The following is a 21,789-nucleotide window of genomic DNA, read 5'->3' as shown; positions in this document are numbered from 1 at the left end:
AATGACGCCCCCGCTTACGTTTATTCGGAGTACTTGAGTTGAGTGGCTCTTCCACATAAACCACCAAGAATGACAAACTCATTAGATTTATTAAAGCAAACCGGAACTGTAGTCGTCACAGACTCTGGTGACTTTGAGTGTGAGTTTTATTTGAATTACACGTGGTAACTCCAACTAACCAAGTATCCAATATTCACAGCCATCGACCAATACAAGCCACAAGACGCTACAACCAACCCATCCCTCATCTTAGCCGCCACCAAGAAGCCAAACTACGCCAAGCTCATCGACGTTGCCATCGACTACGCAAAGTCACAGAAAGGCGACACAACCGCAAAGGTTGAAATGGCCCTTGACCGTCTTCTCGTCGAATTCGGCAGAAAGATTCTTGACATCATCCCTGGTCGTGTCTCCACTGAAGTTGACGCTTCCCTCTCCTTCAACAAGGAAGCCACAAAGGCAAAGGCACGTGAAATCATCGCCCTCTACAAAGAAAACGGTGTCCACAAGGACCGTATTCTCATCAAGATCGCCTCCACTTGGGAAGGTATCCAGGCAGCCAAGGATCTTGAAGCTGAGGGCATTCACTGCAACCTCACCCTCCTCTTCGGTTTCGCTCAAGCCGTTGCATGTGCTGAAGCTGGTGTTACCCTTGTCTCTCCATTCGTTGGTCGTATTCTCGACTGGTACAAGAAGAACCAACCAGAGGGTTCTTACGAAGCTGAGAGAGACCCTGGTGTACAATCCGTGCAAAAGATCTACAACTACTACAAGCAACACGGCTACAACACCATCGTTATGGGTGCTTCATTCAGAACTACCGATGAGATCAAGTTCCTCGCTGGTTGTGATTTCCTCACCGTCGCCCCAGCTCTCCTTGAGCAACTCAAGAACTCTGAAGAAAAGATGGACCGCAAGCTCGATCCAGAGACTGCCAAGTCAGCTGAACAAATTCCAAAGACTTCATACATCAACGATGAAGCTAAGTTCAGATGGGAGTTGTTCGACGAGGCCGTAGCTCACGACAAGCTCCACGAAGGTATCAGAGGTTTCGCCCGTGATGCCCTCACTCTCAGAGGCAACCTTAGAGAACGTTTGGAGTAAGCTATCATGCAAGCTAGCTAAAATTACCTATTGCTTTGTAACGACTTTGATTTAATCTTTTTTGACTATTGCAAGTGGCATGAAACATTCTCATCACTTGCTGTAATAGTTTAAAGCTAAACCAATGAAACCACTCTCCTCGTTCATGGTGACAGTTGAGTCGCTCTATAGCTCACAAGTGGCATGAAACATGATAGTAATACATATATGCTCAGGTCAAACGGGATACAGCTCGTCGATATCAATAGAATCCTCTGAAAGAGGAGCACTCAAGCCATCATCATCCATATCGTCATCTTGGTCATTATCTTGGTCATCTTGGTCATCCTTGTCATCCTCGTCATCCTCATCATCATTCCAGATATCCACCTCGCGATCTCTTCTCAGCAGACTATCGAAGAAATTGATAGTAATGGGATCCTCTTCGATGTCAGCATCGTGAGAGTCTTCGGGGGAGCTAAGCAGCGCTAACAAGAAGTCGCGTCTCGATGAGCCAGTTTCATCGCCCATTTGTCTACTTGGGGGAGTTCTTTTATCCAACGCGGGTATCTTATGCAACTTGTTAGAAAACGGCGTAGGAGTGTGTACTTTGACAGACTTCTCCACACCCGAAGTAGCGATGAGGGGGAGTGAAGGGTGTATCATGGCCGAATTGACTATGCTTGCGTGCCCTTCTAGTCTGAATGCCGGTCTGTCGATCAGCGCAGGCAGGCAGATAGTTTCGGGTGCTGTGCTGTCCGATGCAGATGCAGATGCACCAGACGAGAAAGCTGAAGGAGGTGTGAGTACTAAGCAAAACACACTGCTCACTCAAAAAGAAGAACACTCCAAACTTACCCGAGCGGACGTCGTACGCATACCCATTTGCAGTCGCAAAGCCTCCTTCATCCATCTCCTCCCGCGACATCACCCGCCTCCTGTCCATCATGGTCGTTCTTGGCGGCACTTTCCACACATACCCCCTGAAATCGTCCGACCCAGTGGCCAGGTAGTCACCTTGGAAAGAGCAGTGCTTGGTAGTGCAAGCTGTGCTGTAAGTGTCTTCACGACGCTGCACGCGCTCTCCTTGTGGAGTATAGTCTCCCGTCAGCACAGCGAGTGGGTTTTGTTCCCGTATAGAGTAGATGGTGGGGTAAGCGTGCTGGTACACCACCCCGAAAAGGTCACCTGTGTTGTTAAAGGACATGGAAGACGAGTCGAGGCGTCTGTGCCGCAAGCCTTCTTTAGCGGCATGTATGTGTGCATTTGTGAGAGTGAGAGTGCCGCTATACTGAATGAGGAAGCGTGTGTTAGCCAATGTCTCACTAAGCACACAAACTCACCTGCATCACAGCCACACTCCGCACAAAAGGATTAGTGGACACGGTGAATGCGCCATCAGACATATTGTACCCGTCGAAACCTTTGCGTATGTCGTTGAGGTAGACGCCACCGAGGCTGTCGCAGCACCCGAAGAGATGGTCAGAGGTAGGATGCCACTTCACATCGCGCCACTCGGACTGCGTGTGGAATGTTGCTATGTTTGCTCCCCGGTCGACGCGCTCGTCCGTGAGCTGCAACTCGTCGTCCGATGACGCACTCAGTATGAGCGACGGGTGTGTAGGATGAGCGGATATCTGCGACAGCGACGATGCGTGGCTTATCTGGCGCAGGGATGGAGATTGTTTTCGTATTTGATCAATTTCATCGAGGTGATCTAGCCTGTCGCTGGGTGCTCGTGGATGGCGTAGTGATTCACCTATCCCGCCACCCAGGTCGTATTTGTAGATAACTGAATCGTTGCTGCCGCTTTGGGGCGTTAGTGAGTGCCACATACCACACACACGCCACACACCAGTACAGAATGCTGTCAGTGCTGTTAAATTCGAGAGTGAAAATATTCTTCTGTCTTGGCGGGTTAGGTGGGGTGTTGGAGGAGGAAATACAGCCAAGCACCCACGGTTGGACCACTAAATGCGCCTATGGGGATTGCGTCTTCGATATCCCTGTATAAATCCCATATATAGATATTCGTGCAATCGCCGCCTGTGGCCATGAGTCTGGGTGGATGAGTATGAGTATGCGTATGAAAAGCCAGCCACACCATCCACCCACCTCGATCCATTGGTCTTGGAGTAGCTCACAGCGTTTACACAGCCCGTGTGCGCTTTCAACGAGCTGTGGATGGGTGTGAGGAAGGACAACACACAACACACTGCACAAAGCACCCACTTTGAATAACCCAAGCCATTCTTGAAGAAATCACATTCAAATCCAGGGAGCTTCATCGGTAGATTCCTCGGAGTTGCTTATCAACCGCCATCAACCCAAATAATCCAAATGTCAGACCAGTGTCCAGTATTTGCCCATTTCCTGGGATTCGTGGGTGTTTCCTGTTTATCCAGTTACAATCCCCTCACTCCACTCTACAGGGCGGTGTGGCTTCTGCGATGATCCTATCCACCATCGGCGCGGCATACGGCACTGCTAAATCTGGCGTTGGGATCTCAGGGCTAGCCACATTCAAGCCTGAGCTAGTAATGAAGTCGCTCATACCGATTATCATGAGTGGTATTCTAGCTGTATATGGTCTTGTCGTCTCTGTACTCATCGCTGGCTCTCTCAGTCCGACTGAGCCTTACTCCCTCTTCGCTGGCTGCACCCACCTTGCCGCTGGTCTCGCCTGTGGTGGTTCTGGGCTTGCTGCTGGTCTCGCAATCGGTAAAGCAGGCGACGCGTTCGTGAGAGCGTATGTATATCAGAGCAGAGTGTACGTGCGGCTGTTGCTATGTAGAATACTCACTTATCTTTATCCCGCTCTATCGCTTACGCAGCTTCGTCGGCATGCTCCTCACTCTTATCTTTGCAGAGGTGCGTCAATGTCTTCCTGGTTGCTGTACTAACTCCTCCTTTCCCTCTCAGGTACTCGGCCTCTATGGTCTCATCGTGGCTTTGATCCTCAACACGAGAATAACGTGCGTATTCTTTGACTAGTGACGTCATTTACCATACTCAAACTCATACTCATACTCAACGCAGCGGTGACGAATGTAATGCATGATATCTGATTTCTTCTTTTACTCTTCAATAACGCGCGCGTTAGGTGCATGCCATGCTGTAAATGGTAAAGACAATGTGAGATTGCTCTACGACTCAGTTATTGGCTGCTTTGCTAAGCTTGTGCAGAGAATTGAAATGAACAACAGAAGTTTCTACAATCGACAAGGTGTTTCTAGGTTACAAAAGTGCAAATTTTCAACTATCGATCCAACCCTCGCCTAGATTCAACTGGGTGTTTAGAATAGGAGTGAGTTCATCATCCAGCATGCTATTCAGCGACGAGCCATCCCTGACATCAAGCCAGGTGCGCTGATTGCTATCAAACTCGTAGCGCCGAGGACCACTGAGAGAGTGTAAGAGGTGGAATTCGCTGTAAAACCATACTCACCTGAATGGCGAAGACACCCAAATCTGTCTAGTTGGGGGCTGCTTGTTGATGACATAAGTGCCGTATTTATCAAGTGAGAGGGTTAATACGCCGGACTGTGAATGATTTGAGTGATATGAGTGATATAAAACACAATCTACACACATTCAACTCCACTTCGGAAGACTGAGCAACGTCGAATCCACCGCCTTCGATTTCAGCTTCCAGTGTTTCAACCAGGGAATCAAACACTTTGTCGCTGAGTTGATGGAAGGTGTGAGTGGACATGGACTCAACAGCCGTGGTGTTTGGAGGCTGGGCGTATGTTCTGGTGTGTGTGAGGGTGGCTGGTTGTGATATTGTTGTAGATCTGGCTAATCTGGCTAATCTGGCAACTCCGCCTAATCTCGCCTGCGCCGATAAACCCAGAAATATCCTTGGAATCATTTTATTAAAGCTGTTGATGGTGTTTATTCAAGAATAAAATTAAAAATATCTCCTTCATCTCCCACCGTCATCAACCACGTAGAGATGGAAATACACGATGACGATCCACACAGGCATGAGTATTTCGAAGATAACGACAGCAGTGGTGTGAATGTGAGTGGGGTCTGTAACTGGCTGCGTATCTCACCAACTCGCAGCCATCGATCACCAACATCCCCAACAGCGCTGATTTGAGTCTTAAAAGCAATGTCAGCAACCCGCAAGTTCCACACGCCCCTCTACCCATTCCCTCCGATCCCGCTAGCCTCCCTTATCCATCTGACTTTACCGATGACCTCACTCAAGGCGCGAGTACGGGGAGTAACGCGAGTGGCGTGGCTGGCAGTCTAGTGGATGAGGATTTTTTTACCTCCATGTCTACCCAAAAGCCCAAGAAAGCTCCCACTAAACCAGATCCCAACCAGCTCCAAGTAAGCAGTCGGGAAATCAACCACCAATTTAAAGCAGGAAAGCACGTCGATGACTATCACAACGAATCGAAGAAATCTTCTACACCTGGCGACGCAGGTAGTAGCTGGAGAATGATGAAATTGAAGCGTTGCTATGAGCATGCAGAGGAGGAAGGCACGCACGTCGACAACCTCGGTATCGATCGCTTTGGATCTATCGAAGCATGGCGAGATGCCCAACACGAGCGCAGCATCCTCGACGAAAGAGACGCCAAACGTTTCAATAGACGGGGCGGCAGACGCGATAGCTACGCTAGTGGGAGAGAATCTCCTAGAAACAACTCAAATAACTCTCCCAAAAACATTTACACCTCTCCATCCACCTCTGATTACGGTAGTAGGCCGTCCTCGAGAGCTTCCTTCAAACGTCCGTCAGACACACACACACCGACGCGCTCAACACAGTATCAAACCACGCAAGGTGGTCAGACTGACAGAGTTAGTCATCTTAGAGGCGAATCTAAGCCCAGTTCGCCTGTGATTCCGAAGGTGTTCACTCCGACGACTAGTGTGAGCGGTGGGGGTGCACCAGGAAGGCCGAAATCACCAGACTCCCTAAATAAATTACAAGCCCAGGTCATGAAAGCACGCCTAATGAGCACACCTAACCTGCAACAGCTCGAGATGGAGTATGAGCATGAGATGGAAATTGCGCGCAAACTCACCCAAACAGGCGGCGATGCCGGTCATGGGCTAATGAATGTGAATCTTAACGACAAGACGGGTTTAGAGCCAGTGGAGAAGGAGCAGAAAACTAAAATAGAGGTTCTTCCCACCCTCGATGGACATGGCAGATTGTATGATGTAGGGCAAGGCCGCAAGGATGACAGTCTGCCAGTAGGAAACAACACCAACAACAGCAGCAAGAGGAAGAAGGCGCACAACCATGAAACCAGAGACGAGCGCACGGGTGAAATAACCCGCTACAATATAGACGACGACGACCAATCACTCGCAGAGCTCGTCCGACAGGAGAGATTTGCCGGTGGAGCGTCAGATCAAAAGAACTACGACGCAGAATTCGCCAATGCAATAACGAGTGATCATCTCTACGAACACGGCGACACTGACCAGATAGACGATAATGCAGCTAGATATGCACGCAAGAAAATGAAATCAGATGCCCAGAAACGACAATTTGCGATTGGGGACTACAAGAGAACCAAGAGAGTGCTCGATAATTGCAGATGGTGTTTCGGGGATGATGGAGAAGCGCCGCCACGGTGTCGGACAATTGTCTCGAGTGGAACACGTGTCTATCTTGCCCTACCGGAGCATGAGCAGTTGGTGGATGGGCATTGTCTGATAGTGCCGATGCAGCACTGTCTCAGCTCGCTAGAAGCTGATGATGATGTGTGGGAGGAGATTAGGGTGGGTTGGAGTGTTTTATATGGAGCATCACACTAACTACATTTACTCTTCAGAATTACATGAAATGCCTCATGCAGACTTTCGCTAGTCAGAATCGCGGAGTGGTGTTCTATGAAACCGTCTTGAGTATTAGAGCACAGCTGCATACTGCAATAGAAGCAGTCCCGGTGCCTGCTGATATATACCAAGTGTTGCCGGGATATTTCCACGAGAGTATTCTCGCAATAGAGTCTGAATGGACACAGCATAAGAAACTGATAAACTTCCAAGAACGCGAATTTAGAAGGGCACTAGTACCTAATTTGCCGTACTTTGCAATAATGTGGGATTACAAAGGGAATGCAGGTTATGGACATGTGATTGAAGGTGTAGATAAAGCCAACTCGGAGGATGATTCTGAGAGCAAATACCACGACCAATCACAGGCATTTCCGCGCTACTTTGCAGCTGAAGTGATAGGAAATGTTTTAGAATTGGAACCAAAGTTATGGCGTCGTCCGAGGAGGTTGCATGGACAAGAAAAGAGTAATGCAGTTGAGAAGTTTAAAAAGTTTTATCTAGGATATGATTGGACGAGTATGTTGTAATTTACTTTCTTTATTTTTGTTTTACCACTTTTTTTTCGCGTCTGCTTGCTGTGACAGATTGCCGAGTTTTGCGGTTGCGTTGCGCACTCATAAAAGACACAGAAAATGCTCAGACAACTCAGCAGAGCAGTAAATCCAATCAGATCAGCAAGATCAGCAAAATCAGCTCAATCAGTTAGAGGATATGCCTCTTCGAGACCTGCGCAGTTGCCCGTATTCAACACGAATGCAGATAAGGTGTGGATGGCTACATCTGCATTCGTAACCATAGGTGGTGTTGTTTGGCTCACGTCTCCTGGCGAGGATTCCCACCACGATTCCCACCACGAAGATGCTCACCACCAAGTTTCTGAGAAGGTGTGTGTGTGTGTGTGGTGAGGGATAGAGAACTAACTAAACGACCGACAAACAGGCTGAAGAAGTTAAAGAGGTGGCTAAAGAAGAGGCTTCAGAGGGAGCTGAAGAAGCTTCACAAGTAAAGGAGAATGTCAAGGAGAAGACGGAAGACGCATCAGAGAAGGCAGAAGACGTTAAAGACGACGTTAAAGAGGACGTTAAAGAGGTTGCCAGTGATGCCAAAGACCAAGCAGCGGATGTAAAGGATGATGTTAAGGAAAAGGCGGAGAATGTCACTGAGAACGCTCAAGAGAAAGCAGTGCAAGTCAAAGAGGATGTCAAAGAGGATGCTAAAGAAGTTTCCCAAGAAATCTCACAAAACAAGGACGAAATCAAGCAGGAGGTTAGCGAGAAGACAGAAAACTAACTTGGCACTTGAAAAAAGGGAATAAAAATATCAACAAAGTAAAACAAATACATTTCAATACACATTCAGTACACAAATTTACTCTTTTCCTTTATCTGTCTACACGAAACCGCCATGAGCAGCTTCATACGCATAAAGCGTAAGCGGAATGAGGAGCCACTAGATGCGCTGTGTGAGGAGGATGTGAATGAATAAATGAGCCTGCTAATCGAGACGTGAATCTCATCAGTAATCGGCGAGCAGGAAGATAAAGAGGGGAGTGATCGACCAATTGCGCGCAAGAAACGACAGAAACAGGGTAATTTTGGAGTGTATAATGCACGCACATACACATCGACCACTCACACGATGTAGGTCTATTCAAATTGGCAGAAACGGTCGAGCAATCCACATTCACATCTGAGACTACCAAAGAAGAGCTACAGTCGCGGCTAAAGAGGAAGGCGGAGGATGAGCAGGATGATTCAAGCTCAGTGGATCAGCGGCGGCGAAGCAATCACAATAACGCAGAAATCACTCAACCTCCCCGCAAACGTTATCATGTTATTAAAGGCGATCGTGATGTTAGTAGCGATGTATTTATCGACGTAGAGGAAGAAAAGAGGAGGATTGAAGATGGAAAGCCAGCTGAGGCAACCAACACTGCCAAACCACTCGATCCATTCGACGAAGACAGTGAACAAATGCGCGAGTTTCGAAGATTGGTGGAGGATTACTTGAAGAGTGAGTGAGGTGCTTGGTGGGAGGTGAGATTTTCTACTAACTGCTATTCCCAGTGCAAGAAGTTGTTTCGATCGATAGCAATGATAGTGAAAAAGGTAACGATAAAGAAGACAAGAATACAGTAAACAACAACAACGATTACGTGTTTGACGTTTATTACAGAGACTCAAAGAAATCTCATCACTCACCAGAAATATTGTCAAACATCGGTCTGTTGACTGGTTTGAGTGATGAGTTTGGCGCTGGAGTGGACTACTCGAGCGATAGCACAGATATAAAGGATGAAGCGGACGAGGATAGTAATGAGGAGGACTATTATACTAATGACTACCCCGATGAGGAGGTGGGCAGTGAGGAGGAGGAGTACGATAATAACTTTGTTTCATCTGAGAGTGATTGATGTGTTATGTAGTCATTCATTTGTTTAGTAGTTGCTTTAAACATAAATTCATAAGTTGATGTAATACTCAAATTACTTGTTGGCCTGGTTAGCGTTGATGATGTGAACGAATTCAGGCTTGACGGAAGCACCGCCAACGAGGAATCCATCAATGTCAGGCTGCTTAGCGAGGTCACCGCAGTTGGTGTGGGAGACAGATCCACCGTAAATGACTCTAACCGAATCAGCCGCATCTTGACCGAGGTTAGTGGTGAGCCATTGACGGATATCTTTGTGTGCTTCCTGTGCAATCTCTGGAGTAGCAACCTTGCCAGTACCGATTGCCCAAACAGGCTCATAAGCGATGACAATCTTGCTCCACTCCTCCTTGCTAATATCTTTGTTGAGAGAGTTGAGTTGGTGTTGGACGACCTCCTTGGTCTTGCCAGATTCACGCTCTTCCAACTTTTCACCGATACAGAAAATGACATTGAGTTGCTCGTTGAGAGCGCCCTTAGTTCTCATGGCAACATCATCATCATTCTCCTTGAAGATGTGACGACGCTCAGAGTGTCCTGTAAGCGTCCACTTGATATCAAAGTCCTTGAGCTGGGTTGGTGCGATTTCGCCAGTGAAAGCACCAGTGTTTTTCCCGTAAACGTTCTGAGCAGAAACAGCGATTGAAGGGTTTAAGCGGTTCTTTGCCTCTGAAAGGTAAATGGACGGAACTGCCAAAACCTTCTCTGTCTTGTCATCGAGGTCTGCCTTGTTGAGATTCTCGATGATGTCGTTCAACGAGTTGAAAGTTACTTGCATCTTTGTGTTGCCACCTACGAAGAATTGTCTAACCATTTTATTTCTTTGTTTGTTGTTTGTGGTTGTGGTTTAAGAAGCCAAACCTGGGTTTTACTTGCACAAAAACTTACACGTCATCGGAGTCATTCGATTTGTCTACTATGCGTGTTATGTGTGAAGTCTGTTGTATATATCACTCTCTACCCAAATAAATCTCCTCCTCTTATCCTCCCCACGGCTAGTTGCGGATCAGCGGTTCACAGTGATCACGCACTCTCGCTATACTCACAAACTAAGCCGGGTTGATGTAATTATCAGCACATCTAACATCACACTTAGACTTCTATCTTTCATTCCATAGGTACTATATATGAAACAAATATAAAAGACATCTGGACAACCCAAATTGCCAGTAAATTAGTTTGATTATGTTGTATTGTGTTGTATGTTCTAAAGCATCTCAATATATTGAAGACGCTTATAAAAGTCAAGTGAAAGTGAGTAAAGAAATCACCAAAGATGTAAAAATTTTTTGTAGATTTTCATCTTTTTCATCTTTTTTTCTCTCTTAGATCTATAACTTTATTGATTGTTGACTGTTCTTTGTTTGTTTCTTTGTTTGTTCTTCGTTTCGTTGATTTAAAAAAAGACAAAATTCTTTTTTTGTGGTTTTTATCAACATTTGCTACTTTTTTTTTTTTGATTGTTGGTCTTGATAGTTTGGCGTTTTTTTTGTCGTTATGTATTTTGCTGATTGATAGAGAATCTTAAGCTCAAAAGCTCAAAGCTAAGCCGCCACACCACGGCGGTAGTCAGCTAATTGGAATCCTCCCAATCCTAGTCCACCACCAAGAGTTGGTTGGTGATAGTAGAATTGAGGTGGTTGGTTAGTGTGATAGTGAGGTTTGTTACCCATACGGCCCCAGCTTTCATCGTCGTATTTGACATGGTGAGGAACTTGAACGTGGGATTGAACCTGTGGTTGAATGTGTGCGTGTTGAGCCGGTTGAGGTTGCATGTACATATTGTAAGATGCAGCAGATGCAGCAGCTGCGACCGCATTAGCGTCATAACCACCGTCAATACTCATATAGTTGCCCATACTCATGCTATTCCTCGCACTACTAGTATGATGCACTTGACGCAACGGACCATCTTGGTCGAGATCAATGTGACCATAGTCGTAGTTGGGTACGAGAGGAACATCGGTAACTGGGGAGTAACGATGTCTAGCTTCGACGGCTTGCTTTGAGAATTCCATCGAGTGAAGGTAGTCAGCCTTGAATTGTTTTTTCAAACAATCGTCAACAGCAGCGATTACTAGCTTTGTTTCACTCGTGTCTTCACCCTTGAGTTTCATTTCTTGGTAGATCCTCTCCTCTCTATGTCTGATCTTGTACATCCAATTAGTCCACTCATCAGTACCAACGTTGAGGTTCAAACCTTGGTCGACGAGTGACCACATATCCAAACAACCAATATCACTCAAACTCAAACCAGTAACTTGAGACCAAGTTTTGTTGGTGTAAGTGTTATCATCTAGCCATCTATTAGCGAAAGCGAGAGTGATGGTGAGTAGACGATAAGGAGCGCTATCGATGGAAGTGGAGAAGTTTGGTGAAGAGTGGATGGGTAATCTTGAGGCGTAGAAGAGGGCCAAAAAGAGTGCTTGCTTTGAAAGAGCAGTCTGTGTCAAGATTGAGTAAGTCCATCTCCTAAATTCTGTGGTTGGGTTGAGTTTTGGTCTGCCGTAGACATCCTCGCTGCCAGCGTAAACAGAGACAGAAGGAGTTCTGTATTCCATGACGGCGTTTGAGTTGTTATGACCAAAAGCGGGAGAAGAGGCGTAACAGAGGTCCCAAATAGCTTCAGCGGCAAAGGAGTGGAGAGTGACGGCGTGGGTTTGAGGTTGTTGTTGTTGTTGTTGCTGTTGCTGTTGTCTCAAGTGGTGCTCTCTCTGCTGCTGTTCAAACAACTCCATTTGCTCAAATTGAATCTGTTGTAACTTCTGTTGCTCCATCCAAGCGCGTGCATTGGCCTGAGCTTGAGAGTCGATAACAGGGGGAGGAATTGTGGATAGATCAATGGAACGGCGTTGAGAACCGGGTGCTCTGTTCCAGGTAGGTTGAGTGGGAGGGAGTTGAGTGTATGCGGGTGGTTTAGGGAGCATGGCTATAGCTTGAGCCATACGTTGTTTCTGGTGAAGGCGTTGACTGTGTTTCTGTGCGAGTGGAGTGTGGCTGTATCCATCGCGTCTTTGAGTAACTTGAACCATAATAGATCTTTAGAAGATAATAGTTAAACTACAACCAGTGAAGGTGTGTTTGATGACTATTCTATTTGGAATGTTAGCTGCTTACTTCCCAATGTGGCAATCAAGCCAACTAACCAATGAACCCGATATACCTAGGATTAGATATATAAGGAGTTTAATAGATAAGCTTAAATCAATTCAATTGGTTTATCAAATTAACTTTAAACTTTTCCTTTGATTTTTTAGTTGGTTGGTGGTGGTGCTTGACTGAGGTGCTGAGATTAAAATCTGATTGGAACGTTCATTTGAATATTTCTAGTGATTTCTATTTAATAGCAGTGCTAGTAAATTGTAGTAATCACTTGAAATATTCAAGCTTATTCAACGATCCCAGTCAAATTGGCTTGTTGGGCTGCTTCCACTCCATCCAAGTCTCATTAACTGGGCATATAAAACATCTTTGGATTCATCTGACTGGTTCTGGTTGCACATAACACAGCCATTCCCTTTAATTACAATCCACACATACCCACTTGTACTCTCACATCCATCATTTCTATATGCTGCCCTTAAAGAAGATCAAAGTCGTGGACCTCTCACGGGTACTCGCTGGCCCACTCTGCACAATGCTACTCGGTGATATGGGTGCTTCTGTCTTGAAGATTGAAGAACCTACGCGTGGTGATGATACCAGTGGGTGCTCATCAACTTGACCACTTACGCTCCCGCTCACTCCTTTCCTTCAAAGGATCTTGGCTTCCTCCGTCCGCACCCGTCAAGCCGCACTCCCCCGCTCCCCACCTTCCCCCTGAATCAGCCTACTTTCTGTCCTCAAACAGAAACAAACGCAGCTTAGGTCTTAACTTCAAGCACCCTCACGGTCAATCTATCATCCACAATCTTGTCAAAGATGCCGACGTTCTTGTTGAAAACTTCTTACCCAACAAGCTGAAAATTTTCAACCTAGACTATGACACAATAAAGAGTATAAACCCTGGCATCATTTATGCTTCTATAACGGGTTATGGTCAGACTGGTCCATATGCCAATGCACCTGGCTACGATGTGCTAATTGAAGCTGAAGCTGGTCTAATGCATATAACTGGTGAGAGAGATGGATCTCCTGTGAAAGTAGGTGTCGCTATAACGGATATAACGACTGGTCTGTATGCTCACGGAGCAATACTCGCTGCACTTTTCCACAAACAGCGTACCGGGGAAGGTGTCCATCTAGACATCAACCTCTTCGACACGCAACTAGCCTCGCTCGCCAACATAGCCTCCAACTATCTCGTCACGGGGCAAGAAGCTACGCGTCAGGGCACAAGCCACCCTTCAATCGTCCCCTATCAGACATTCCCCACGCTCGATGGTCAGATAATGATAGGAGCGGGCAGTGATGTGCAGTTTGAGTCGCTCAGCGGGATATTAGGGAAGCGCGAGTGGTTGGAGGGTGAGTGGACGAGCAATGCAGGCAGAGTGCGTCATCGCACTGCCCTAGTGGGCGAATTGGGTACAATCATATCATCACACTCCACACAGCACTGGCTAGATACTTTTAGTGAAGCGAAAGCACGTTTCTCGTTTGGGCCGATCAATAACATCGCCCAGTCCTTGGAGCATCCCCAGTCGCTGGCTAGAGGTGTGGTTACTGAGGTGGATCATCCTCGCATTGGTGCCCTCAAACTCACTGCTCCCGCTGTCGGATATGGCGGGAAAAGGCTGGAGGTTCACCGCCCGCCGCCCTTCCTCGCTCAACATACCACGGAAATTCTTCGCGAGGAGGGATACACTGAGCAACAGATACTCGAGCTGAGAGCGGAGGGTGTTGTGGTGGACAATAGTAACAGCTTGTGCAGAAAATCTAAGCTTTGATCATTATGACGCTTTTGTATCTTTGTTTTCATTTTCACGACGTGCTCGATACTCGCTATTCTCTCCCCAACCACCACGGCATTTGCAGTTGGAGAAATATAAACGGGATACAAGATGTCCAACTCATTCGCAAAGATACTTCAAAGGAGCAAGTTCGCCAGCTACGACCCAGCAATAGCGCAGACTTACACGGCGAGCCGGGCGCAGCGCCAGCGGGGAGAATACGGGTTCAAGCGGGGGGTAATTGGAGGCGAATCGATCCGAGTCAAGTCGCAAGACAACGAGCTGGGTGCGGTGGACTACTCCAACACCACAGGCGATGCAAAGGTAGTGCAGCGCATCAGCGACATGCGCGTACCGGTGCATGGCGTCAGCAGTGCTGTAGCGCCCTACAGCAGCTACAGCGATAGCAATAGCTCCAGCTCTGCTCCCCCTTCCGCGAAACACACACACGATAACCCCGATTCCCCCCTCGCCTCCCTCTCTACACGCCCCGATATCGAGGCTATGTCTGCTGACGAGTTTCGCCGCTACGTCGCCCGTCTCCATGAAAGGCGCCCTGCTTTTAGGTCTTTTCTCGGCAAATTGGCTGGTGAGCGCGCGGCAGCAGTGGCAGCGATGCGCGGGCAGAAGAGTGAGGGTGGTCAGGATGGCAAACTCAACACTCACACTCCCGTGGATCTCTACGCCGCTGCACAGACGGACGCATACACTTACCAGCAGTTCCTCAAGCAAGAGCAGCGCAAGCGAGTAGACGAGCAGCGCGGGCAAGTGCTCGTGAGCAACATGCACGCGAATGGTGGATTGCGCTATTCACATCCATCTCCTATCGAATCTGCTCGCCTCACGCCCCCTCTCCCAGGTCGCATCCTGCCGCACTCCCCCACCACGCGTAACTTTGCCAACAGACAGAAAAAACCTATTGCTCTCGCTGGTCTCGTTGCTACCACCGATATGTCAAACTTGCACAATATGGCAGCGACTGATTTCGCAGGCGCCAAGGATAGCACTAGCGCCCGCAGAGATGAAAAGGCAGGCACAGCTAATTTCAGAGTCGTCGAGAAGGCCTCCGTTGGTAAAGTGCCGCGTGTGGTCCACAACCATAGCGGTAAGAATACCCTTGAAGGCGCTTTCATACACTTGGACGTCGTCGAGGCGGGCAGTCTCGAGAAAATGCATCATTTCGCTACCGCTTTCCCCATCGGGTCACCCGAGTACGTAAGCACTTTCGAAAAAGATAAACCAAGTGGTCGTAGTAGGCCGACAGGGTTTTTGGTAGGCGCGCAGGACTTGCCCCTCTACCAGAAGAAGAGGATGAACAGGGATGGCGAGAATGCGACGCGCATTTCGGAGATGATGAAGGCTGCCAGGGGGTGAAGTGTGAGGTGTAGAAGAAACGAATGCTTTGTTTTGCTTGTTTTATTGAAATTTTGTTGAAAATTCTCCAATGCGTGTGTGTCTTGAGTCTTAACCACCACCCAAAGCACACAGAAATGGTTAGCAGGAGTACATTCAGCGCTGCATCTGGCTGGATAAGCATCTTGAGCTGGTTCGTCGTATATAGTCCCCAGATTTACGAGAACTACGTCCTTCAATCTGCCTCTGGTCTGTCGCTCACCTTCGTCGTGATATGGCTGCTCGGGGATATCACCAATCTCGTTGGCGGCTTCATGGTACACCTCCTACCGCCTATGCTCATCCTCGCGCTGTACTACACGGCGTGCGACGTCATACTCCTGTGGCAGATGTGGATTTATCGGGGAAACAACGGGATTAGTGAGTGTGGAAGTGGGAGCGGGAGTGAGGAGGGTGTTGCACCAACGCATCCCACCGAATCAGACAGACTTTTGAGCGTACAGGAGCAACACCGCCACCAGCAACAGGAATCTCACCAGCTATTCGTCAACCTCCTCTGCACAGCACTCGTAGTTTTCGGAGGAGCGCTATCATTCATCCTCAACGCCGACAAGGAATATATGGGAACACCACCTCTCCATTCAACCCCCACAGCTCAATTTGCAGGCTGGACGAGTGCTGTACTCTACATACTCTCGCGTTTCCCCCAGATTATCAAAAACACCCACACTCACTGCGATGGCCTTTCGATACCCCTCTTCGCATTCGCGTTGTGCGGTAATTGCAGCTACGTCGCTCAAGTTCTCTTTGAGAGCACCGATGGGGATTATTTGTGGATTAACATGAGTTGGCTCGTTGGAACTATCGGCACCGTTCTCCTCGATCTCGTCGTTCTCTCTCAGTTCGCTTACTACCGTTATCGCGATAGTTGTTTAAAGCAAGAAACTGATGAAGCGGATTAGGATTTAGCGCAGTAGTGCATTAGCATACTAGCACACTAACACACTAGCACACTAGCACACTAACACACTCACCTCTTCTTCCCCGCGGATCGTGGCTCTTTTGAGCTACAACTACAACTACCACCCCATTATCACGTATTGTTCTTATATCTTTTACGTATGATCCATTTTATGTAATACATTGACACTCTACTTAAACATTCAAAATTTTCACTCTCTTTGACGTAATTATCTGGCGGACATCGGAGACTGTCATAGGAACGATATCCGGAGCTTTTGAATAAAACCATCAACAACCCCGCCATGACTACAACCATGGAATACGCACAAAGCACACTACATTATCTCTATGACAACGCACCAGATAGAAGACACGTCTCCAAATCATGTCTTTCCCAAGCCGTCTTCATGTTTGGTTTATCTTTTATCTTTGCCGTTGTACAAACACTTAGTCTTGCTTTCTTTCCAACCTTATATAAAAACAAGTCAAATGGATGGAGAAGGGACCAATCGGAGGAGATTGAGAAGGCTAAACTGGTTGAAAATGGGTTTAGTTGTGACTTATCAGAGACTCAGAGTGGTGGTGCTTCAGACGGTCTCAGAGGCGTATGTGCAAAATTCATCTCAGATTCAAAAGTACCGATTTTTCTCCGCGGATCGTTTAACCTCATTCTTGTTGGAATAGTGTTCGATCCAAATTATGTCATTTCTTTGGCATTCATCCACGATGTTCAAGCTTTTTTTGATGACGATGACTTCGCAAAGTTTGCAGCTTTGTTCTACCTCGCCTCGGGTTTAATAGTTGCTTTGATGGCTTTAACTGCTGACTATATCTATTTGCACCATCCTTCTTTTCGAGACAAGATAGTTGAAAAAGTCTCTCGCTTTTCTTGGCGTTGAACATATCCTAAAACACATTGACACACCAAGTATAGTACTTGACCATAAAATATATAATGTTCTACACAAATAAGTTTTTCAGCACGGTTAATGGCCCTGAAACGTCATTCCAGCATGGTAAGAAAGGAGCTTGTTATTCTTTTCGCGCTCGCGCGCCCAATCAAGGAGCTCTCTGCGCGGCATCTCAATGGAAAAAGTGTGTTCGGAGCGCGTCTTCGAAAAGACAACGATTCTCTGCAGTTCATTTTCTATGAATGTTGACACGGTGCGGCCTGCCCTGCTGAAAACCTTCAAACGCGGTGGTGTGATAGCACCCATCTTTATAGGTAGAAGCGTGATAGTAAATATGAACGGCTTATCGGTGACGACCTGGACAAGTTAGTGTGTTCAGCAACTCAAACTATCCCTCTCACCTTGTACTCCCCACGCGCTTTGCCGCTGATTAACCACTCGTCAAGTGGTGTGTCGAGCTCGTAGTGCAGCACTTCGCCATCGGCAGCACCACTTGTCGACAACAAAATGCTAACTAGCGCCGCCTCACCCAATCTCAAGGTGTGCTGCTTGAAATTTATGCTACCAGAAGCGACAATCTAGAAAGTGAGCTAGAATGTCTTTTCGGTAGGGTGACTTACCTCAGCGATTGGCAGCTTGATTGGAAGAGTACAATTATCCCAATGACGAGACTCAATGGGGTGAGATGGTAGTCGCTATGCATCTTTAGAATAGGATTGGCAACAATCAAAACCTACCTCGATAGCACCGACTATGACCCCCCTCAGAGCCAGCTTCTCCCCCTCAGTGAAGGCAAATGTTTTTAGAGCATCGTCGAGCGCGTTCTCGTCGACCTGCTTGAATTCATATCCGCTTGAGTGACTCCATGTATGGTGGGCAGTGATGAATTTTGACACCCACTGCGCGTGGTGTTTGAGCTGGTGCGCGTTCAACTCATGCTGCACAATCTCATAAGACATGTTGTAAACTTCTATAGCAAAGTCAACGGAAATTTCAGCGTAACCAGGGCACAACCCACCATTCTCGATAGTGCTGTATTCTGCAAGTAGACCCAAATCACTGCATTCGTCGCTCTTAATAGTGAATCCATAAGACGCTTTTTCGCCAGCAGCGAGTATCTAGAGCCGGTTAGACCATCGGCGTATCCAATAGAATTGCTTAACAGCAGTGTAGGGTACTTACGAATGGATCTGCGCTATGCGAATGTGAATGATGCGAATGTTGCGTACTGACAAGCCGGACATCTTTCACGCGCACATTGTATCCAGCCGACGCTGCTACATCGGCAGACAAAATGGTTCTAGGGGTGCTAAGCAATACGTCTTTAGAGGTTATTTACTCACATATCGCTCATCTGCGTATGCGACACATGCAGCTTTAGCGGATTGACAAGGTCGTACGCGAGCGTCTTAACGAGCTGGTGGGGTCTAGCGTCTGAGGTGTAGTCCACCTGCACGTTCACCGTGGCGACGTCAGTGTCTTGAAAGACGTGGTAGGGGATGGCGACGGTGCACCATGTCTGAGTGTCTAGGTTGCGCAATATCACGCTCTCAGGGTTACGCTCCAGACTGCAATTATCAGTGTCTGACATTGTGCTTGTTAGCGTGTGTTGCACCACGTTACGCCTCTACATACCATCAATTAACTCACTGTCAACATACCCGAAAACTAAATGGGGACTCGTGAGGCGAACTGTTGCAGCATCCATCTTTTTTCGCCCCGCTTTCATTTTGAGGTGAAGTGCACCACTACCGACGACAACTGGTGGGTGCAATCAGATGAGCTGATGAGAGTGCCTTGTCAATCATCTACCTACCATTGTCTGGTCTCTCCAGTTTCACAGCTAGGGCACGTGCGTCGAAGGGTATGTTCAGACAGCAGCGCCTCCTGCCCTCACTGACGGGTATGTGCTCCAAAAAGCTTATACCAGACGCTAGGACGTTGACAGCGCCCAAAAAGAAGATATCATGTGCAGGTGTCGAGCAGAAGGCCTTAACAGCATTATGACCAGGCTCCAACCTCACGCTGTCGCACCTATACTCTATGCCATGTCTATGTCTCAGCGAGTGGAAAGTGAACACGACTGCGTCAGCGACAAGTGACTGTATTGAGATATTGTGAATTTAATGAGTACTGAAAAGACGCGCAGACTCACGCAGGGCAGATTGCTATCGATCCTCGCATCTATCGACGATCCGTCGTCGTCATCGCTGAAGACAACATCAGGGCGCACACTCGAAAATGACACCCTCAAGGAGGGGCTGAGGGGGATATCGAAAGACTTATGAGCGTGTTGCGCAAATATCTTGAGCTCACGAAGCAGCCACTCAAAACCTCCCCAAGTAGCGGAACTACCAACATCACCACCGCCCATCTGATCGACCATCGCAGCAGACATCCCCCGCTCAGTCGCATCAAGTGTGGAGGCGATCTGGACGAGATCGAGAGCAGCGTCCGCCCAGCGCTCATCGCGCACGCGGTCAAGATGCGCATGCGAGAGCAGCTGTCCAAGCAAAGCATACATACGCGTCGAATACCACATGGACCGCGCCTCAGACGCGTTGAGCAGCTCGAAGAATCGGAGGGATGACTCGTAATGCCCGCGTTCCCTAGAGGTGAGAAGTAGGTAGCGGCATGAGCTGATCTGATGACGAGCAGAGAAATCCACACTTACATGTTCAGTCCGGCTACGAGGAGATCAAGCGACCATGCCTTTTTAAATTTCGCAACTTGGCGGTAGTACCGCGCAGCAGAGCTGCAGAGATGGATAAAAAGCTTGTCAAACTCTCGCCTGCTGCTGAGTGCTTGCCGTAGCTGTTTGTGTGTCGTTTGGGGTATTTCGTCGACGTGTACTTTGATGTACTTGTCTTGCGCAAAGGGGTATTTGTTGGGCAGAATTCCGAATCTGATACTCAAATCTTGAAGCTTTTTCGGTAGTTAGTAGTCATATATGCGGAAGCTTTCTTCATACCTGGTCGATCGCTATATCGTACAGCTCAGCCTTGCGTAATGAATACTGGTGGGCGCGATTCACGTCGTTCACTTTGTGCTCTTCCGTGAACCACCGATCACATTGGTATATCGTCGTCAAACTCGCGACAAACTTCCAGTACTGCACAAAGTACGGTCTGAGATCCGCCTTGATGTTTGTTAGATGATTTAGTAAGGTTCGAAAACACTAACCAATTTGGGCTGGAGAGAACGACTAAACATATTAATGAAGTTAATGGAGCGTTGTGCGACCAATTCCACGTTGCCAAGATGCTCACCAGCTATGTTACATTGACAGGCGAACAGATAAAGTCTGAAGTCGAACACGGATATCGAATTGGAGAGTATCATCTGTCTATATGGCTTCTTGGTGGTAGAGAGAAGGTCACCAGAGTCGTCATGTATTTCCTTGCCACCTGAGTCGATAAATTGGTTGATGACCGTATTGTTGTCTAAGGATTGGTGAAACAGCTGCTCAAGCTGCTCGTAAACCAATTGAGCTTCCTGGAAGAGATTCAGTCCAATATAAGACAAAGCGAGTGATTCCTGTAGGTGTTGTCAGGGCTAAGACTGTGAGATGACACCAAGACATACCTTTAGGATAAAAAAAGTGCAGAAATTCCAACCTGGCAAATTTCTCTGACTCTCTGATCTTTCTACGTCAGCAAAGCGCGAGTTTATGTTGAGGTCAAAACCAGCGACGATGGCTTCTTTAAGTTTGTCAAGCAGAGGATTCCAGCAGTTGGGATCTTCAATACCATTAACCCCAATACGGGATATTTGTACACATCGGTCACGCTTATCATAGTTAAAATCCATCCTAATCTTATCGATAACACCAGACTTTATTTTGAAGATGTTGTTTGTCTTGTTTTGTGAGGAAGAAGACATGAGGACAATAACCCATTCTTGACGCTTGTGGGAGCTAATTGTCTGCAGCCATTCTCTGATTTTAGGCTTGAGAGTTGATTTATAGTACTCGTTATCTTCGCACTGGAGGAAGAGGAGGTGTACGAATGGAGTATCGATAACAGACGAAGGAATCAATGATTTCGGCTTATTAAACGATGCTTGATCGAAAAGGGTGAGAGAAACATCAAGCATCGGGATTAGATGGCCATCGTAGGCTATATCCTTGAGATTTAGCTTGCTATTGAGGCTTATAAACGCCTGAGTCCATTCCAAGGAATTTGAGAGTGGTGGTAGAGTTGTGTAGCTGCATGGAATGGATTCCATGGATTTCGGAGATGGTGGTGGTTGAGAAGATGGAATTGGACGATGAGATAAGAGGGTAGAAGCAAAATATAGGTGACATACATAATATCCCAATCAACCTATCTTCTCAATACGTATGA

At 47.3% G+C, this 21,789-nt stretch overlaps 13 protein-coding genes across 13 annotated transcripts; 8 read left to right on the top strand and 5 right to left on the bottom strand.

The window, feature by feature from the left end:
• Positions 1–69: 69 nt before the first annotated feature.
• Positions 70–1,104, top strand: J056_001911 (Transaldolase; the record flags this gene model as incomplete). The annotated part of the gene is made up of 2 exons (XM_009271539.1): positions 70–139; positions 200–1,104. The coding sequence occupies 2 exons, from the start codon at positions 70–72 to the stop codon at positions 1,102–1,104; spliced, it is 975 nt and encodes a 324-aa protein (XP_009269814.1).
• A 216-nt stretch (positions 1,105–1,320) lies between these two features.
• Positions 1,321–3,371, bottom strand: J056_001910 (DDB1- and CUL4-associated factor 5; the record flags this gene model as incomplete). Its single annotated transcript, XM_009271538.1, has 7 exons — positions 1,321–1,874; positions 1,942–2,374; positions 2,427–2,892; positions 2,939–2,988; positions 3,044–3,143; positions 3,199–3,261; positions 3,316–3,371. 7 exons carry the CDS (start codon positions 3,369–3,371, stop codon positions 1,321–1,323), a joined length of 1,722 nt encoding a protein of 573 aa, XP_009269813.1.
• A 52-nt stretch (positions 3,372–3,423) lies between these two features.
• On the top strand, positions 3,424–4,144 carry J056_001909 (V-type proton ATPase 16 kDa proteolipid subunit 2; the record flags this gene model as incomplete). The annotated part of the gene is made up of 5 exons (XM_009271537.1): positions 3,424–3,465; positions 3,516–3,853; positions 3,918–3,954; positions 4,006–4,058; positions 4,123–4,144. 5 exons carry the CDS (start codon positions 3,424–3,426, stop codon positions 4,142–4,144), a joined length of 492 nt encoding a protein of 163 aa, XP_009269812.1.
• Positions 4,145–4,338: 194 nt separating this feature from the next.
• J056_001908 (uncharacterized protein) lies at positions 4,339–4,957 on the bottom strand (the record flags this gene model as incomplete). The annotated part of the gene is made up of 3 exons (XM_009271536.1): positions 4,339–4,486; positions 4,532–4,626; positions 4,676–4,957. 3 exons carry the CDS (start codon positions 4,955–4,957, stop codon positions 4,339–4,341), a joined length of 525 nt encoding a protein of 174 aa, XP_009269811.1.
• Positions 4,958–5,041: 84 nt separating this feature from the next.
• J056_001907 (CWF19-like protein 2) lies at positions 5,042–7,424 on the top strand (the record flags this gene model as incomplete). The annotated part of the gene is made up of 3 exons (XM_009271535.1): positions 5,042–5,110; positions 5,155–6,837; positions 6,891–7,424. The coding sequence occupies 3 exons, from the start codon at positions 5,042–5,044 to the stop codon at positions 7,422–7,424; spliced, it is 2,286 nt and encodes a 761-aa protein (XP_009269810.1).
• A 105-nt stretch (positions 7,425–7,529) lies between these two features.
• Positions 7,530–8,187, top strand: J056_001906 (uncharacterized protein; the record flags this gene model as incomplete). Its single annotated transcript, XM_009271534.1, has 2 exons — positions 7,530–7,781; positions 7,837–8,187. The coding sequence occupies 2 exons, from the start codon at positions 7,530–7,532 to the stop codon at positions 8,185–8,187; spliced, it is 603 nt and encodes a 200-aa protein (XP_009269809.1).
• Positions 8,188–8,301: 114 nt separating this feature from the next.
• J056_001905 (RNA polymerase II nuclear localization protein IWR1) lies at positions 8,302–9,310 on the top strand (the record flags this gene model as incomplete). The annotated part of the gene is made up of 4 exons (XM_009271533.1): positions 8,302–8,359; positions 8,417–8,485; positions 8,542–8,910; positions 8,964–9,310. 4 exons carry the CDS (start codon positions 8,302–8,304, stop codon positions 9,308–9,310), a joined length of 843 nt encoding a protein of 280 aa, XP_009269808.1.
• A 72-nt stretch (positions 9,311–9,382) lies between these two features.
• On the bottom strand, positions 9,383–10,141 carry J056_001904 (Triosephosphate isomerase; the record flags this gene model as incomplete). The annotated part of the gene is made up of 1 exon (XM_009271532.1): positions 9,383–10,141. The coding sequence occupies one exon, from the start codon at positions 10,139–10,141 to the stop codon at positions 9,383–9,385; it is 759 nt and encodes a 252-aa protein (XP_009269807.1).
• A 730-nt stretch (positions 10,142–10,871) lies between these two features.
• J056_001903 (Meiotically up-regulated 80 protein) lies at positions 10,872–12,359 on the bottom strand (the record flags this gene model as incomplete). The annotated part of the gene is made up of 1 exon (XM_009271531.1): positions 10,872–12,359. One exon carries the CDS (start codon positions 12,357–12,359, stop codon positions 10,872–10,874), a length of 1,488 nt encoding a protein of 495 aa, XP_009269806.1.
• A 605-nt stretch (positions 12,360–12,964) lies between these two features.
• J056_001902 (CaiB/baiF CoA-transferase family protein C7orf10) lies at positions 12,965–14,213 on the top strand (the record flags this gene model as incomplete). Its single annotated transcript, XM_009271530.1, has 2 exons — positions 12,965–13,031; positions 13,087–14,213. 2 exons carry the CDS (start codon positions 12,965–12,967, stop codon positions 14,211–14,213), a joined length of 1,194 nt encoding a protein of 397 aa, XP_009269805.1.
• A 114-nt stretch (positions 14,214–14,327) lies between these two features.
• On the top strand, positions 14,328–15,590 carry J056_001901 (uncharacterized protein; the record flags this gene model as incomplete). The annotated part of the gene is made up of 1 exon (XM_009271529.1): positions 14,328–15,590. One exon carries the CDS (start codon positions 14,328–14,330, stop codon positions 15,588–15,590), a length of 1,263 nt encoding a protein of 420 aa, XP_009269804.1.
• Positions 15,591–15,706: 116 nt separating this feature from the next.
• J056_001900 (uncharacterized protein) lies at positions 15,707–16,531 on the top strand (the record flags this gene model as incomplete). The annotated part of the gene is made up of 1 exon (XM_009271528.1): positions 15,707–16,531. The coding sequence occupies one exon, from the start codon at positions 15,707–15,709 to the stop codon at positions 16,529–16,531; it is 825 nt and encodes a 274-aa protein (XP_009269803.1).
• Positions 16,532–17,518: 987 nt separating this feature from the next.
• Positions 17,519–21,670, bottom strand: J056_001899 (Trafficking protein particle complex subunit 10; the record flags this gene model as incomplete). The annotated part of the gene is made up of 14 exons (XM_009271527.1): positions 17,519–17,800; positions 17,845–18,021; positions 18,064–18,138; positions 18,181–18,413; positions 18,462–18,561; positions 18,626–18,743; positions 18,787–19,027; positions 19,079–19,204; positions 19,260–19,545; positions 19,599–20,052; positions 20,118–20,368; positions 20,415–20,582; positions 20,627–20,980; positions 21,029–21,670. 14 exons carry the CDS (start codon positions 21,668–21,670, stop codon positions 17,519–17,521), a joined length of 3,507 nt encoding a protein of 1,168 aa, XP_009269802.1.
• Between the last annotated feature and the right edge of the window lie 119 nt (positions 21,671–21,789).

Source organism: Wallemia ichthyophaga (genome assembly GCF_000400465.1).
Source record: "Wallemia ichthyophaga EXF-994 unplaced genomic scaffold scaffold19, whole genome shotgun sequence".
NCBI lineage: Eukaryota > Fungi > Basidiomycota > Wallemiomycetes > Wallemiales > Wallemiaceae > Wallemia > Wallemia ichthyophaga.
Note: the sequence above shows the minus strand (reverse complement) of the source record. Positions and strands in the feature narration are given on the sequence as shown.